At 42.8% G+C, this 16,473-nt stretch overlaps 1 protein-coding gene across 7 annotated transcripts in view; it reads right to left on the reverse strand.

The window, feature by feature from the left end:
* Window positions 1-16,473, reverse strand: part of GTF2IRD2B (GTF2I repeat domain containing 2B) — a 41,612-nt gene that overhangs the window by 24,373 nt on the left and 766 nt on the right. For 6 of the 7 annotated variants that reach the window (XM_045571209.1, XM_045571208.1, XM_045571206.1 and 3 more), the window contains exons 2-3: window positions 6,171-6,274; window positions 3,678-3,816 (exon numbers count right to left, since the gene is read on the reverse strand). In XM_045571209.1, the coding sequence (XP_045427165.1) occupies window positions 3,678-3,816; window positions 6,171-6,274 (243 nt within the window). Of the gene's footprint in view, window positions 1-3,677; window positions 3,817-5,893; window positions 6,136-6,170; window positions 6,275-16,473 lie in introns of those variants that run through there. The other variant, XM_036409291.2, reaches the window with a different exon arrangement.

The raw sequence follows: 16,473 nt of genomic DNA on the forward strand, positions 1-16,473 counted from the left end.
TAACCTATGTCCTCTCTGCCCCATTAAAGAAAAGGTTTGCCAAGTCCCGGTTTACTCTGCATTGTTTTCTATTATGCACCTATAAGACAAATATAGGTTGATTCCAAATTTCTGTTGTTCTGAGTATTCAATTAGTGAATGAGCACTTATGCCATAGGAAGTTGGTTTCTAGTTTCAGAGGGGAGGTAAATGTGTTGTTGCTTTTGCTTCTTTGCTAGTCCACGGTAATTTCTCCTTACTTCCCTGACAACTTCTAAAGAAACAAACATCACATCACCTATTCAAGAAGCACATCCAATATTCCAGTTCCAGTACTGGCAGAGAAGTACGAAGTTGCCATTAACAGTGATAGGCTCTTGAAAAAATACTAAAACCAAGTCTCTGAGGGCTCTGAAGTACAACTGAAACCAGGCAGAGTCTGGGAGGAATGCTGTCTTTGAGGAAAGGGAAGCTTACACAGACGGAGATTCCCACTGAGCTGGCTATTCAAATCTGTGACCTATGTCAGGGCTGCCACCGTGGCCAGAAGCTGATGGGGAAATCCTGGAACGGAGCGAGTTGCAGAGGTGGGAGACCCAATGTCTTCATAGAAATTTCCCTCAAATTCTTGATTGGCCCCCCAACTGTGTCAGCGTAGGGTGAGACTTTAAGGAAAAGCAACAAGCTAAAGGGCTGAGCAGAGATGTAAACAGCTGTGTGATGCTAGAAAGATGGAGTTTAGAATTCAAGTCCTGCTAAGTTAGAGAAGCGTGATAAACACCTTATAAAACCGATGGGCAAACCCCAGGAGTAAGGGTCACACTCGAAGACTAAGAGTGATGCCGTAGGACAAAAAGCAAAATTTACACAGGCCCCCACAGGGTCAAGGTGACTTGCCAGTAATTTAACTGCCTTCAAAAAAAAAAAAAGAGAGAGCAAGACTATTTAGCAGATATTTATAACATACCATACACAATACCCAGTATAAAATAAAATTAAAAAATGAGTAGAAATGTAAACAAGCAGGAAAATGTGATCTATGATGAAGAGAAAGAAAAAAATAGAAGCAGGACCATTAGTGACCCAGATGTTGAAATGATCAGATAAGGATTTAAAACAACTGCTTTAAATACATTAAGGAATTTCCAGGGGAGCTGAATAAATGGGTGAGTATATGGGGAATTCCTACAGAGAAATGAAACTGCTAACAAAAAGAAAGAGAGAGGAGAAAATAGAATTCTAGAAGTAAAAAATAATCAGAAATGAAATTTTCACAGGAAGGAGTTAACAACAGCACACTGTTGAAGAAAGAATCAATGTCCTCAAAAAGAGGTAATAGGAACAATCCGATCCAAAGCTTGAATAGCAACCACAACAAAAAGGGAACAGAGCCTTACTGACCTGTGGACATCAAATTTTCTTCTAACTATGTAAATGAGGAAGACACGGATCAGAATAAATATTTGAAGAGATAATGGCCAAAATGTCCACAATTGATAATAAGCACAAATAGACATATCATGGACAAATTGCCAAAATAAAACAAAGATTAAACAACCTAAAGGAAACGACACATTACCTTCAGAAGAACAAAAGTTAGAATTCTAAGCTGACTTTGTATCTAAAACAATGGAAACCTGAAGGCAATGGAATCAAAGGTTTAAAGGGCTGAGAGAAAAAAAATTGTCAGGTTAGAATTCCACATCAAGTAAATACATTCTTCAAAAACAAAAGCAGGAGAGGGATGGTGGCAATATGGCAGATGAAGAAACAACAGCAAGTTAACAAAATATAGACCAGACCATCTCTGTGAGAACTCCACCGAACAGCTGAGAAGCCACAGCACCCAAGCATTGTAAAACCACGAAGGGATTGCAGTATGAGGGGTAGGAACATTCCTGGCATTTGGTGTGTCAATCTGTGCTTGGCCCCCCATAGTTGCAGAGCAACTGGGAGGAAACCCCCATGCTGGGGCTCCTCCTTTGGGATGGAAACAAAAGAGTGGACCATGTGGCCAACATTCTGCCTTGTCTGGGGGCTGTAGGAGGAAGTGGTTTCTGTCTGGTCTCACTCCAAGCACTGATGGGATCTGTACTACAGTTTGGTAGCTGCTGAAAGCGGGTCAGCAGCATGTTAGAGCTGCAGTTCTGTGGGCAGACACCAGGGGGAGAAAGATATTTAAAAAGGTTAGAGAGGTCCTGTGTTCTCCCTTAATTCCCCAGCTGCTCCCCTCAGGAAAACACTGCACTGAGGGGCTCCTTCAGTCTGACCAAAGCCATCGACGCTGTATAGGTATCCTCCTGAAAAAAGTATTATATATAACGAGGCCCAGTGCATGAATTCATGCACAGGTGGGCGTCCTCAGTGTGGCCTGTGGGGATTGGGCTGAGACAGACAGTCAGTGCCACCTACCGTTCCTGCCTGCTGTTCCTGCTCATCTTGGCCTGCTGCCTGGCCTGTTGGTTCCTGGCCCATTTTCTGGAGATTGGACCTGCAAGACTACTAAGGGAATGAGTGGCTGCCATGGGGCTGGTGGGCCACTGGGACGGGCTGTCAGCTGAGCAGCACTCTTGCTGTGGGAGCGCACTGACCACCAGGGGGCAGCTCCTGCATTATGCGTCTGCCTCCTGGTGGTCAGTGTGCGTCATAGCAACCAGTCCACCCAGTCATTTGGTCACTTAGGCTTTTATATATAGAGATTTTACTACAAAACAAATGTATATCTATCAAATCAAGATTCACACATCCAGATCATATATATAAATATATACTGTATACCCTCTGCTAATTCTTGAAGACATCTACATATCTACATATCTATATATCTATATCTATATATCTATATCTAACATTTGATTAAACTTTCCTTTCTTGATTCCAGGAAATACAAAATTGCTAACTCAACACTTGATAGATGACTTATAGTGGTGAAGATAACACCTCAGAGCAGCAATTTTCAACTGGCGTGCCGCAATAATTTTTAAAACATGTAGTATCTGATTTCTTTTCCCTTAGATTGTCAAATAAAAGTATGACAACAGTCAACACAACAATAGTCATCTGGTGTAAATGAATCAAAATTATACCTATTTCTCTTGTTAGATCAGCAAAATGCCTTTTTTTGGCATGCTGCAACATTTTAGTAACTATATTATAGTTTATGTGTGCTATGAGTTGGAAAAGGTTGAAGATCACTGCCTTGGAGTATAATTTCCCTTAAATATGACCACACATGCTCATTCATCCCCTGGGCACTTGCAGCACATATTGGCATATCGAAGGCTTGAAAGTACCAAAGTAAAAAAGAGGGAAATGGAGTAAAATGGTTACTCACCAAAAATCATACCTAACAAGCCCCAAAGGAGTTCTACCCTTCCCTTTAGGAAGGAGTAAAATAAGAGCATTTTTTTAAAAATGTGGGTTTATTTTAGGAATCAGAGAGACAACTTACGCTATATATTCCAAATTTAGTCTACAAAACCAGAGTCCCACTGAGGACCAGGTTCAAAATACACTGACCATGATTCTTGGATGCACCAGTGTTAAATAGTTCTTCACCGGTTTGCCACGTCAAGGGGATGTGTCAGAAACATTTTTAGAATAATGCTTATGATGTCTTAGAAAAAAACATTATGTAAGACTTGCCTGCAAATATTTTAAGGTTTAGGAATACAAAGGATAAAATTATTAACACCTACAGTATTTTGCAAAATCGTTCTGCAAGTCCATTCTGGCACTGGCAAAAGCTCGTCCTTTCTCGGTTCCAACGACAAACACTTCTGCTTCAGACACTGCGATGCAGGCCACTTCCACCCTGGACTTGGCCAGTTCTTTGCACTGAAATACACGGAATGAAGTGTTCAAGGGCAGATCCAGATTTTGTGGGGCCTAAGAGTTCTGCTTAAGAAAGTACATTAGGTACAACATTTTTTAGAATGAGAAAAATCACCCAGAAGAAACCAAAACAAACTTATCAAGCAAATCCCATAAACACGATAGAACCCAGAGAAGAACACGTTTTTATTAACTGCCTGTGATATTGTGATTTACCATAAGAAATACATATTTAGTCCACTGTTCCTGGCACACAACTCCTAACACCCTTGGAATTTTCTAAGGGGAGAGAGTGATAAAAGTGAGTTCATTGAGCCACTCTAGTGAAATAATCAATCCCGATGGGTGTTTGGGAACCCCTACTTATGACAGATCAGATATGACAGATGAGAAGCACGGGTGACAAACCTGATTGCAACTGGCACCTGAAGGGAGGCAGTCTTGTGGGACTGAGGGTGTAGCCTGTGGGACTGGGTGCTGTCTCTGGTTGATAGTGTCAGAACTGAGTTGAACTGTGAGACACCAGCTGGGGTGGGGGTGGGGAAACCTGACCCAATATGCTTTTTCCCCCTACATTTTTGGCTATATACTGTTTGACTGCCTCTTCCTCTGGTAATGATACTTTAAATATAATTTTAATAGTTCCTCCAACATGGTTGATTACATTTTTAGTATTGATGGTTGGGACCCATAAACCATGAAAACTTGTACATAGACAGACATGCTGTTCATTGTAGTATACAGGTTTATGGCCTGCAGAGAGGCATGATACATTCCACTGAGTACCATTCCTTTCAAAAAGGAAGTTCCTGCATTGAGTGTCTGCCCCTTGGTGGTCAGTGCGTATCATAGCGACTGGTCGGATGATCAGGCACTTAGCATATTAGCTTTTTTATACATATAGATAATATAAGGTTTGTTACAAGGAACTGGCTCATATAATTGGCTGAGAAAGCCTATGTCTGCTGTCTGCAGGCTTAGAGACCCAGGAAAGCCAGAGGCATAGGTCAAAGGCCTGGGAGATGGCGACCTGATGGGTAAATTCTAGTCCAAGTCTGAAGGCCTGAGAACCAGGAGTGCTGAGGGCGGGAGAAGATCACTGTCTCAGCTCAGCAGGCAGGCAGAGAACACAGTAAACCTTCCTCCATTATTTTGTTCTAGTTGAGCCCTCAACAGAGTGGAGGATGCACACCCACGCTGGGAGGGCCACTTGCTATACTCAGCTATACTAAATTCAAGTGCTAATCTCTTCCAAAAACACCCTCACAGACATCCCCCAAAATATTATTTAACCAGCTGTCTGGGCCTCCCATGGCCCAGTCAAGTTGACACATAAAATTAATCATCATACCGCCTTCACCAACTGACCAAGGTGAAACATGTTGATGTCATGCACCCGTTACAAAGTAATGAAGGGCATTTCACCTCTGTGGTTTTCTTTCCAAAAACTCAACCCAGTCTAGACAAGAGAAAAACATCAGACAACCTTCTGGATGAAGCTGGGGCTGCCTGGATCATGGCAGAGGGATGCCTGGGTCCCAGGTGTCACAGGGAAGCTGGTGCTGGCCACTGGGGGAGGGAAGCCCTATTATTTTTTTAAATATATTTTATTGATTTTTTACAGAGAGGAATGGAGAAGGATAGAGAATTAGAAACATCGATGAAAGAGAAACATCGATCAGCTGCCTCCTGCACACTCCTCCACTGGGGATATGCCCACAACCAAGGTACATGCCCTTGACCAGAATCGAACCTGGGACCCTTCAGTCCACAGGTGGATGCTCTATCCACTGAACCAAACCTGTTATGGCAGGAAGGCCTACTATTGCATGAATTTCGTGAGTCGGGCCTCTAATTTATATATAAGTTTCTAATTCTCTATCCTTCTCCATTATTTTGTAGACTGCCCCTTAATTTGGGTTTGCATGATGTTTCTTCATTAGATTCGGGTTTTGGCAGGAATGCCACAGAAGTGGTTCTGCTCCTTCTCAGTGCATCATGGTAGGAGGCGAAAGCTGCTAGCTTGACCATTACTGCCAAAGGATGGAAACAGATGCATACAAGTGGCGTATTAATTTACCTTTGAATTTAGACAAAACATATTCTCAAACAAGGTAACACAGGTCCTTCATTAAAATTTCAGATCCAGAAAGCTTAAATGTATATTGTTCTATCCATAATGTAAGAAAAACAAATTATGACAAGCCCATTATCCTCTACGAACAAGGGTACGCTTATGCAGATAGGACGTAAAACTGGATTTGAATATTAAAAGTGACAGTGAAGTATTCCCCGGTTCTGTCAATTCTACAGTGATCCAACCTTGGGCTGTTGGATAGAACTGCGGACCGTCTCACCATGGACTCCAGGGCAGACATGAGGAGCGTCACCACCATCCTGCTCTCCGAGGAGGCCTCGTTGTCCAGGGGCAGCGCAGACATTGCTACTTGGGCCATGATCCCTGTGCCAGAGAAGGAGAAAGGAAGTGAGTGGTAGAAACCCACAGTGTCCTGCTCACACTCAGAGCTGTGAGGGTCCTCCACGTGACCTACTTCAAACCTTCCTTTACAGTGGGAGAAATTGACACTTAGCACGTTAAGTGATCTACCAAGACCTCTGCCTAATAATGCCTACTCTCATATGGTGTATTTCCCACGAAACCTAGACACCACCTTCTCATAAAGTAAATTCAGGTTTTATACCAGAGAAAGAAGCATGTTAACCATTTCCTAGATGAGGAGGGAAGGAAATGAACCCTACAGACCCAGTGATGTTTTGTCATATTTCAGCATGGCAGGGCAGACACCACATTCTGTTTCACATGTACAGAAGAAGGAGGGTTTTGTATACTAAAGACAGGAAGAGAGAGGAGAATCCAAGATGGCTGCTCGGGTAGGCATCTAGCCACAGCCGCATGCAACAATTTCAATAAAATACAACTAAAATATAAAATGGACATTACCCAGAACTACAGGAAAGTCGGCTGACTGGAAATTCTACAACGAGAAGCAAGGAGAAAACCAGAAGGAAGCGCGGAGGAGCTGGAAAAGCCAAGGTACGGAGACACGCGGCGCGCACGGAGAGGACAGAGCCGGAGAGGAGGGAGGCCGAGTGCCTGGCTGGCGTTCCCTAGCAGGAAGGAGAGAAACACTCCGACTGTGCTGGGCCCCCAACTGCTCTGAACCCCCGTTCTAGGCCAGACGCCGGGGACCCAGGCTCATCCAGAGGGAGCTGGGCTGTAAGGCGGAACCCGGGGAAGCGATGAAAGGAGGTCCCAGAGGTGCGCACACTGCACGCAGAGAAGGGACGGTCAGCTGTGCCGCGGGATTGCCCTGGCGGGAAGGAGACAGAGGCTCCAGACTGCTCTGAACGCCACCTCCAACTCCACTTCCAACTGAACTGAACCCCAGTTTCGGGCCCATTGCGGGAGAGCCTAACCTACACTGTTTGGTAGCAGGTGAAAATTGAGGGCACCTTTCTCTCAGAGGTGCTTGCAACAAGTACTGAAGGACCCTGAGTCTCAGGAGTCGCATAGGGCAGGGCTGACGGAAGCCAAGGCTGTAGGCTCCACCCTGAAACTCCGCCCCATCAGAAAAGCTGCCTGCGAAAATGCCTAAGCCAAATAGATCACAAACGAAAGAAATGGAGGACAAAAAGCGACTGGATATAGAGTTCAAAACCACACTTATAAGGTTTTTCAAGAGTTTCCTAGAAAAGGCCGATAAAATAAATGAGACCTATGAGGATATGAAAAGGGATCAACAAGAAATAAAGAATACATTGTCTGAAATAAAAAATATTATACAGAGTCCTAAAAACAGAATAGAAGATCGCAAGAATCAAGTCAAAGATTTGGAACATAAAGAGCCAGAAGACACTCCTCTGCAGAAGCTAGAAGGCAAGAGAATCCAGAAAATTGAAGATAATGTAAGAAACCTCTGGGACAACTTCAAACGATCCAACATCAGAATCATGGGGGTCCCAGAAGATGAGAGAGAGCAAGATATCAAAAACATACTGAAAGAAATAGTGACAGAAAACTTCCCCCACCTGGTGACAGAATTGGACTTACAAGTCCAGGAAGCACACAGAACTCCAAATAAGAGGAATCCAAAGAGGACCACACCAAGACAAATCATAATTAAGATTCCAAGAGCAAAGGACAAAGAGAGAATATTAAAAGCAGCAAGAGCTAAGCAGGTGGTTACCTATAAAGGAGCACCTATACGATTGTCAGCTGATTTCTCAACAGAAACCATGCAGGCCAGATGGGAATGGCAAGAAATATTCAAGGTGATGAATAGCAAGAACCTACAGCCAAAAATAATCTACCCAGCAAAGCTATCACTCAGAATCGAAGGTCAGATAAAGAGCTTCACTAATAAAAAAAAGCTAAAGGAGTTCATCACCACCAAACCAGAATTATATGAATTGCTGAAGGGGGTTCTTTTAGAAGAGAAAGTAAATAAAGATAAAAATTATGAACAATAAATACGTAACTATCAACAAGTGAATCTAAAAACCAAGGAAATTAAAAAAAAAATCTGATGAACAATATTAACTGTTGAATATAATAGAATCAGAGGTATGGAAGGGGAGTGAACTAATGATTCTTGGGGAAAAGGGGATAGGGGAATGTGGGAAGAGACTGAACATAAACTGTGCACCTATGGATGAGGACAATGGGGAGTGGGGAAAGGGCAGAGGGTGGGGTGGGAAGGGGGGGGAAAGGAACACTTGTAATAATATGAACAATAAAAATTTATTAAAAAAAAAAAAAAAAAGACAGGAAGAGAAAAAATCCCCTTTCCTTTCCTGCTAGGACTTCTCCTGCCTAAAAACTCACTCCAAATTTTGCCAAACTCTGTATCAAGTCAGCATTAAAACACTTCTTTGAAAAAGTTTCTCCAACACCATAGGAAGCTTTTGTTAAATAAAGCATGCAAAATAAATACTTGTCATGTCCCTGCCATAGTTGGCTTAATTATGTTTGTAAGCAAAGGGTAAGTAAAGCAGGCCAGGCCGGTGAGGTAAGCTTATGCAGCGGGAGGCATGAGGCACTGGTCCCCACAGAGCTGACAGCCAAGAGAGGCAGGCTGGGGTTTCCCAGACCATTCACCCGCTCCGTGACCCCAGCCTCCTCTTCTCTGAAGGATACACTAAATCAACCACCTTCACCTCTGACCATTCCTGAGCTCCCTCACTCTAAAATCAAGGGAACCACCTATTTTATGAGTCATCCATATGAAATATCCAGAACAGGGAAATCTCGGAGACAAAGATCAGTGTGGCTTAGGGCTGAGGAGAGGGGTAGCTTCAGGGTACAGGGTGGCTTTCTGAGGTGATGAAAATGTTCCAAAATTGACTGTGGTGATGACTACACTAAAAACCACTGAATTGCTTTAAATGGGTGAATTGTGTGATATGTGAATTTTACCTAAATAAAGCTTTGATGTTGTCATCATTGTTGTTAATCCTCACCGAGAATATTTTTCCATTGGTTTTTAGAGAGAGTGGAAGGGAAGGGGTGAGACTGAGAGAGAAAGAGCTATGTGAGAGAGACACATTGATTGTTTGTCTCTTGCACTCAGTCCTGGGGATGGAGCCTGCAACCAGGGTACATGCCCTTGACCAAAATCAAACCCTTCATTCCTCAGGGCCTATGCTCTATCCACTATCCAAACTGACTAGGGGTAAATGACGCTATTTTAAAAAATAAAATGAAATCAAAGAGAGGTTGGATGGAGAAAAAGAAATTAACATTCAGAGGACACATACTACTAGGTGCCAGTGCTTTTCTGATAATCCAATTTAATGCTCCAATTATTCCATGCGAGCACTCAGAAAAAGAAGCTGGTTCACACCCAGATGCCTGGAGGACACATTATAAAATGTTCCCATGTGGGTGGTTTGTGAAATAAAAAAAACATTATGAGGTCATGACGTTGTGTGTCCTTAAAACAACCTCCAAGCTCAGAGGTCTCTCCATGAAGCTGACCAAAAAGCTTGGGACACTCATGTCTAAGCTCAATCAATCATTGTTTATGTCCGCATAGTTTATTTAGCAAGAAGAAAAATGGTCAAATAGACCATTTACTCTTTCCTTTTTATTATTAAAATTCTTTCAACTGCCGAAACCAGTTTGGCTCAGTGGATAGAGCGTCGGCCTGCGGACTGAAAGGTCCCGGGTTCGATTCCGGTCAAGGGCATGTACCTTGGTTGTGGGCATATCCCCAGTAGGGGGTGTGCAAGAGGCAGCTGATGGATGATTCTTTCTCATAGATGTTTCTAACTCTCTATCCCTCTCTCTTCCTCTCTATAAAAAAATCAATAATAATAAAAAAATTCTTTTAACTGATGTAAACTAGACTCTCACTAGAATTACATTGCATTTCTTTGATTATTAGTGGTGAAATACCCGCTCATGTCACAAAATTTTTAAATTAAGGTATAATTTACCTATAGTAACTTCATCTTTTTAGGGCATAGTTTTATATGTCTTAACAAATATAACATCTGTAGCCACTACTAAAATCAAGGTATAGCAAACACAGTTGCATCACCCCTAACACTCCTCCAGGCCCCTTTGTAGTCAATTCACACCCTGCACCCCAGCCTCTGGCCATAACGGATCTGTTTCCATCGCTGTAGATTTTTGGTATTCCAGAATGTCATATAAATGGAATCCCACGCTGTGCTGTTCACTGTATCAGTTTTTAAAAATATATATTTTATTGATTTTTTACAGAGAGGAAGGAAGAGAGATAGAGAGCTAGAAACGCTGATGAGAGAGAAACATCGACTAGCTGCCTCTTGCACATCAAGGTACATGCCCTTGACCGGAATCGAACCTGGGACCCTTCAGTCCGCAGACTGACACTCTACCACTGAGCCAAACGGGTTTCGGCTGTATCAGTTTTCTTTTTTTGTTTCTTTTCACTAAGTATACATTGTAGAAATATACAATTTATCTTTTTGCCTGGTAAAGAACTTTTGGGTTATTCACAGTTTTTATTTTATTTTATGATTATGAATAAAGCCACTACAACCATTCACACGTAGGCTTTTGTGTCAACCTAAGTGTTCTTTAAAAGAAAATATTTTTATTGATTTCAGAGAGGAAGGAAAGGGGAGAGAGATATAGAAACATCAATGATGAGAGAGATTCATTGATCGGCTGCCTCCTGCATGTCCCATGAGCCCACAACCTCGGCATGTGCCCTAAATGGAATCGAACCGTGACCTCCTGGTTCATAGGTCGATGCTCAATGGCTGAGCCACGCTGGTCAGACTAAACCTAAATTTTCATTTCTCTTGTATAAATACCTAAAAGTGGGATTGCTGGGACATAGTTCCAGTATATTTTTAGCTTTAGAAGGAAGTTCCAAACTGTTTTCCAAAGTGACTGTAATAGTGTTCCTATCACGAAAGCATGAGAACTCCAGGTGCTCACATCTTTGTCAAAGCACAATATTGTCAGGTTAGGAAAAAACAACGTTTAGCCATTCTAATACGTTGGTAGTGATATTGCTTTGTGGTTTAAATTTGCATTTTCTTTAAATTAAAAAAAAATCTGAGGATATTTTTCCCATTAATTTCTAAAGAGAGTGGAGAGAGGGAAGAGGAGGAGGGAGAGTGAAACATCTATGTGAGAGAAACACATTGATTGGGCTGGGGAGCCTGCAACTGAGGTACGTGCCCTTGACTGGGAATAAACCCGAGATCCTTCGGTCCGGGGGCAGGAGCTCTAACCACTGGGCAAAATTGCCAGTGCAAAATTTGCATTTTCATAATGACTAATGATGCTGGACACCTTTACATGTATGTGCTTATCTGCCATCCATATATCATCTCTGGTGAGATGCTTGCTCAAATTTTTTGTCCATTTAAAAAATGGATTGAGCCGAAGCTGGTTTGGCTCAGTGGTAGAGCGTCGGTCTGCGGACTGAAAGGTCCCAGGTTCGATTCTGGTCAAGGGCATGTACATTGGTTGTGGGCACATCCCCGGTAGGGGGTGTGCAAGGGGCAGCTGGTCGATGTTTCTCTCTCATCGATGTTTCTAGCTCTCTCTCTCTCTCTCCCTTCCTCTCTGTAAAAAATCAATAAAATATATATTTTTAAAAAATAAAAAAATAAAAATAAAAAATGGATTGTTTGCTTATTTTTATCATTGAATTTATAGAATTACTAGAGGCCCGGTGCACAAAATTTGTGCACTGGGAGGGGGGAGTTCCTCAGCCAGGCCTGCACCTTCTTGCAGTCCAGGAGCTCTTTGGGGATGTCCGACTACCACTGCTGCACTTGCCATTCGTGAACCCAGCTTCTGACTGAGCAGCACTCCCCTGTATGAGCACACTGACCACCAGGGGGCAGCTCCTGCACTGAGCGTCTGCTCCCTGTTGGTTGGTCAGTCCGCATCATAGCAACCGGTCATTCTGATTGATTTGCATATTAGCCTTTTATTATGTAGGATTTGCAAATGTTTTCCTTTTTGCTATAGAGAACATTACTGAGACAACTGGTAAAACTTAATGAGGTTTTAGGATTGTAATGTGTTAAGGTTAATTTGATTTTGATTGTAATACTGCTGTTGTAGGAGAATATTCTTGTTTATATAATAGGAAATATACACTTTAAAGTATCTGGGGGTGATGTGGCCTCAGGTTGATAATTTCTCTCCAGTAGTTTTTGTATCATAGTTGCAGTTTTTTGTAAAGTCGACATTGTTTCAAATTTTAAAATTATTATTTTTTTAATTTTATTATTTTTTTAAATATATTTTATTGATTTTGTACAGAGAGGAAGGGAGAGAGAGAGTTAGAAATATTGATGAGAGAGAGTCATCGATCAGCTGCCTCTTGCACACCCCCTACTGGGAATATGTCCGCAACCAAAGTACATGCCCTTGACCAGAATCGAACCCGGGACCTTTCAGTCCCCAAGCCGACGCTCTATCCATTGAGCCAAACTGGTCCCAGCAAATTTTTAAATTATTTTTAAAACTAACCTAACTATATGTTCCTTTCTGTTTTTAAAAACTGTACGGTCACCCTGATGCAGCTGGCACCAAGCCCTGTGTCCACTAAAGGCCAGATGGCCAGTCACACTGATCAAGCCTTCCTCTCCAAGTGGAAGGAAAGAGGGAGAAAAGGCTGTTGAATTCTTCACTTGCAGCTCTGAGCAATATCCAATCTTATATCTAGATATCAGTTTACTTCAAATTACCAGCATGAAATTAAAAACACAAAGCTTAGCCCAGAAATTTCTTCTTATTATTATTTTTATTTATTTATTTTAATAAATTTTTATTGTTCATATTATTACAAATGTTCCTTTCCCCCCCTCCTCCATTGCTCTCCTTCACCAGGTTCCCATCCCACCCTCTGCCCTTTCCCACTCCCCATTGTCCTCATCCATAGGTGCACAGTTTATGTTCAGTCTCTTCCCACATCCCTCTCTCCCCTTTTCCCCAAGAATTGTCAGTTCACTCCCCTTCCATACCTCTGATTCTATTATATTCACCAGTTAATATTGTTCATCAGATTTTTTTTTAATTTCCTTGGTTTTTAGATTCACTTGTTGATAGTTACGTATTTGTTGTTTATAATTTTTATCTTTATTTACTTTCTCTTCCAAAATAACCCCCTTCAGCAATTCATATAATTCTGGTTTGGTGGTGATGAACTCCTTTAGCTTTTTTTAATTTTATTTTATTGATTTTGTACAGAGAGAAAGGGAGAGAGACAGTGAGTTAGAAACATCGATGAGAAAGAGTCATCCATAAGCTGCCTCTTGCACACCCCCTACTGGGGATGTGCCGCAACCAAGGTACATGCCCTTGACCAGAATCAAACCCGGGACCCTTCAGTCCCCAAGCCGACGCTCTATCCACTGAGCCAAACCGGTCTCGGCTAGCTTTTCTTTTCTTTTTTTATTTTCTTTTTTTATTAGTGAAGCTCTTTATCTGGCCTTCGATTCTGAGTGATAGCTTTGTTGGGCAGATTATTTTTGGCTGTAGGTTCTTACTATTCATCACCTTGAATATTTCTTGCCATTCCCATCTGGCCTGCATGGTTTCTGTTGAGAAATCAGCTGACAATCGTATAGGTGCTCCTTTATAGGTAACTACCTGCTTTGCTCTTGCTGCTTTTAATATTCTCTCTTTGTCCTTTGCTCTTGGAATCTTAATTATGATTTGTCTTGGCGTGGTCCTCTTTGGATTCCTTTTGTTTGGAGTTCTGTGTGCTTCCTGGACTTGTAAGTCTAATTCTTTCACCAGGTGGGGGAAGTTTTCTGTCACTATTTCTTTCAGTATGTTTTTGATATCTTGCTCTCTCTCATCTTCTGGGACCCCCATAATTCTGATGTTGGTTCTCTTGAAGTTGTCCCAGAGGTTTCTTACATTATCTTCAATTTTCTGGATTCTCTTGTCTTCTTGCTTCTGCAGAGAAGTGTCTTCTGGCTTTTTATGTTCCAAATCTTTGACTTGATTCTTGCGATCTTCTATTCTGTTTTTAGGACTCTGTATAATATTTTTTATTTTAGACAATGTATTCTTTATTTCTTGTTGATCCCTTATCATTTCTCGTTGATTCCTTATTAATTCTAGTTGATCCCTTTTCATATCCTCATAGGTCTTATCGACCTTTTCTAGGAAATTCTTGAAAAACCTTATAAGCGTAGATCTGAACTCTATATCCAGACACTTTTTGTCCTCCATTTTTTTCGTTTGTGATCTATTTCGTTGTCGCATTTCCGCAGCTTCCCTGATGGGGAGGAGTTTCAGGGTGGAGCCTACAGCTTTGGCTTCCGTCAGCCCCGCCTTATGCGGCTCCTGAGTCTCAGGGTCCTTCAGTACTCGCTGCAAGCGCCTCTGAGAGAAAGGTGCCCTCAATTTTCACCTGCTACCAAACAGTCTATGCTCTCCCCCAATGAGCTCGGCACTGGGGTTCAGTTCAGTTGGAAGTGGGATTGGAGGTGGCATTCAGAGCAGTCTGGAGCCCCTGTCTCCTTCCCGCCAGGGCAATCCCGCAGCACAGCCAACTGTCCCTTCTCTGTGCGCAATGTGCGTGCCTCTGGGACCTCCTTTCGCCACTCCCCCGGGGTTCTGCCTTACAGCCCAGCTCCCTCTGTATGAGCCTGGGTCCCCGGGGACTGGCCTAGAACTGGAGTTCAGAGCAGTCGGAACTGGGGCCCAGTACAGTCGGAGCTTTTATCTCTTTCCGGCTAGGGAACGCCAGCCATTAGCCCAGAAATTTCATTCCTTAGTATATACCCAATGAAATAGGATGAATTCAAATTCTAAGCAAGGTTACAGGCAGAACTTCCTTTTTTTAATTAAAGAGCCAGCCCTATGTGCACTTAGTGATTATCTCGATGCTGGCCTTGAAAAACAATGCTGTTCTATCCAATTGAGAAGGTGCAAACTGGCATGGTATTGAGATTGTGGGCATATCTGGTCTCTGGCATACAAGGACAGACAGCTAAGTTTATCTTCATCATTCTTCAAACGGGCTAAAGCAAACTAGAAAGCAACATTTTATCTAGGAAGAATAGCAGAAAATTCCAAACAACAGTGTTGCAAAATAGGGGTTTTTCCTTCTCAGAACCTTTAAAAATAACTACCTGCCTCTAAAGCCTTGCAATAGCAGTCGTTTGGAGTCCACCTGCGGGTGGTGCTCTTGCGGCTGTCCTGGCCATATATTTCAATAAATCTTTGCCTGCTTTTAAAAAAATAAATCATCAGCCTCCAGTGGTCTTATTTTGAACCCAGGGTTCGACCCAAGAGTTGAAAACATATGCGCATAAAAATGTGTACAGGAATGCTCATAACATTACCCACAATAGCCCAAAAAAGTGGAAACAAACCAAACTGCCATGAATTGACAGAAATGTGGTATGCCCATATAATAATTATTCAGTCATAAAAGAGAATGAAAGACACCAGACCCAAATGGCTCCTTAGTCCATCTACAGAAAATGTCCAGAGTAGACAGGGCAAAAGAAACAGAAAGTACACTAGCGGTTGCCAGGAGTTAGGGGTGGAAAATGGGAAATGACTGTGGAATCGAGGTTCCTTTTTGGGTGATGAAAATGTTCTGGAATTAGTGGCGATGGTTGCAAAACTCCGCGAATAAACGAAAAACCAATGAATTATATGTACTTTTAAAGAGCGAATTTTATTGGGGTCTCTCAGTAAACAGCAAAGCTTGGGTTTGAAGGGCGGAAAATACAGCCTTGCGGATCCTTCCTCCTTCCCCGCCCCCTTCATGTCTAAACTATAATGGGCCATATATTGTACAATCCTCTTAGGGCCTCTGGGCTTTTCCGCCCACAGGTCACCGGGGACTGCCGAGCTGACCACACCCCCGACAAACCCACGCCGCGGACCACTCGCAAGGTGAGTGGCAGAGGCGCCCCACTCCGTGGAACCAGGCAGTTACCAGGCAACAGAGGAGGCCCGCCCCCTAACCTACCCAATTAGGCACGTCTGCCCACAACGCGAGAGCCCCGCGGGGCGTGGTCTCACGCACCCCAGGCCCCTGAGAGCTCAGGGCTGGCAGCATCCTCCCGCCCCCTCCGCTCCGCCTGGCCAATCGGAAGGGAGAAGGATGCGCGTTCCGTGCGTGCGACCGTCACCCCGCGGCGGAGCTCCCTCAC

Source organism: Pipistrellus kuhlii, unplaced genomic scaffold (assembly GCF_014108245.1).
Source record: "Pipistrellus kuhlii isolate mPipKuh1 unplaced genomic scaffold, mPipKuh1.p scaffold_m20_p_4, whole genome shotgun sequence".
Lineage (NCBI taxonomy): Eukaryota > Metazoa > Chordata > Mammalia > Chiroptera > Vespertilionidae > Pipistrellus > Pipistrellus kuhlii.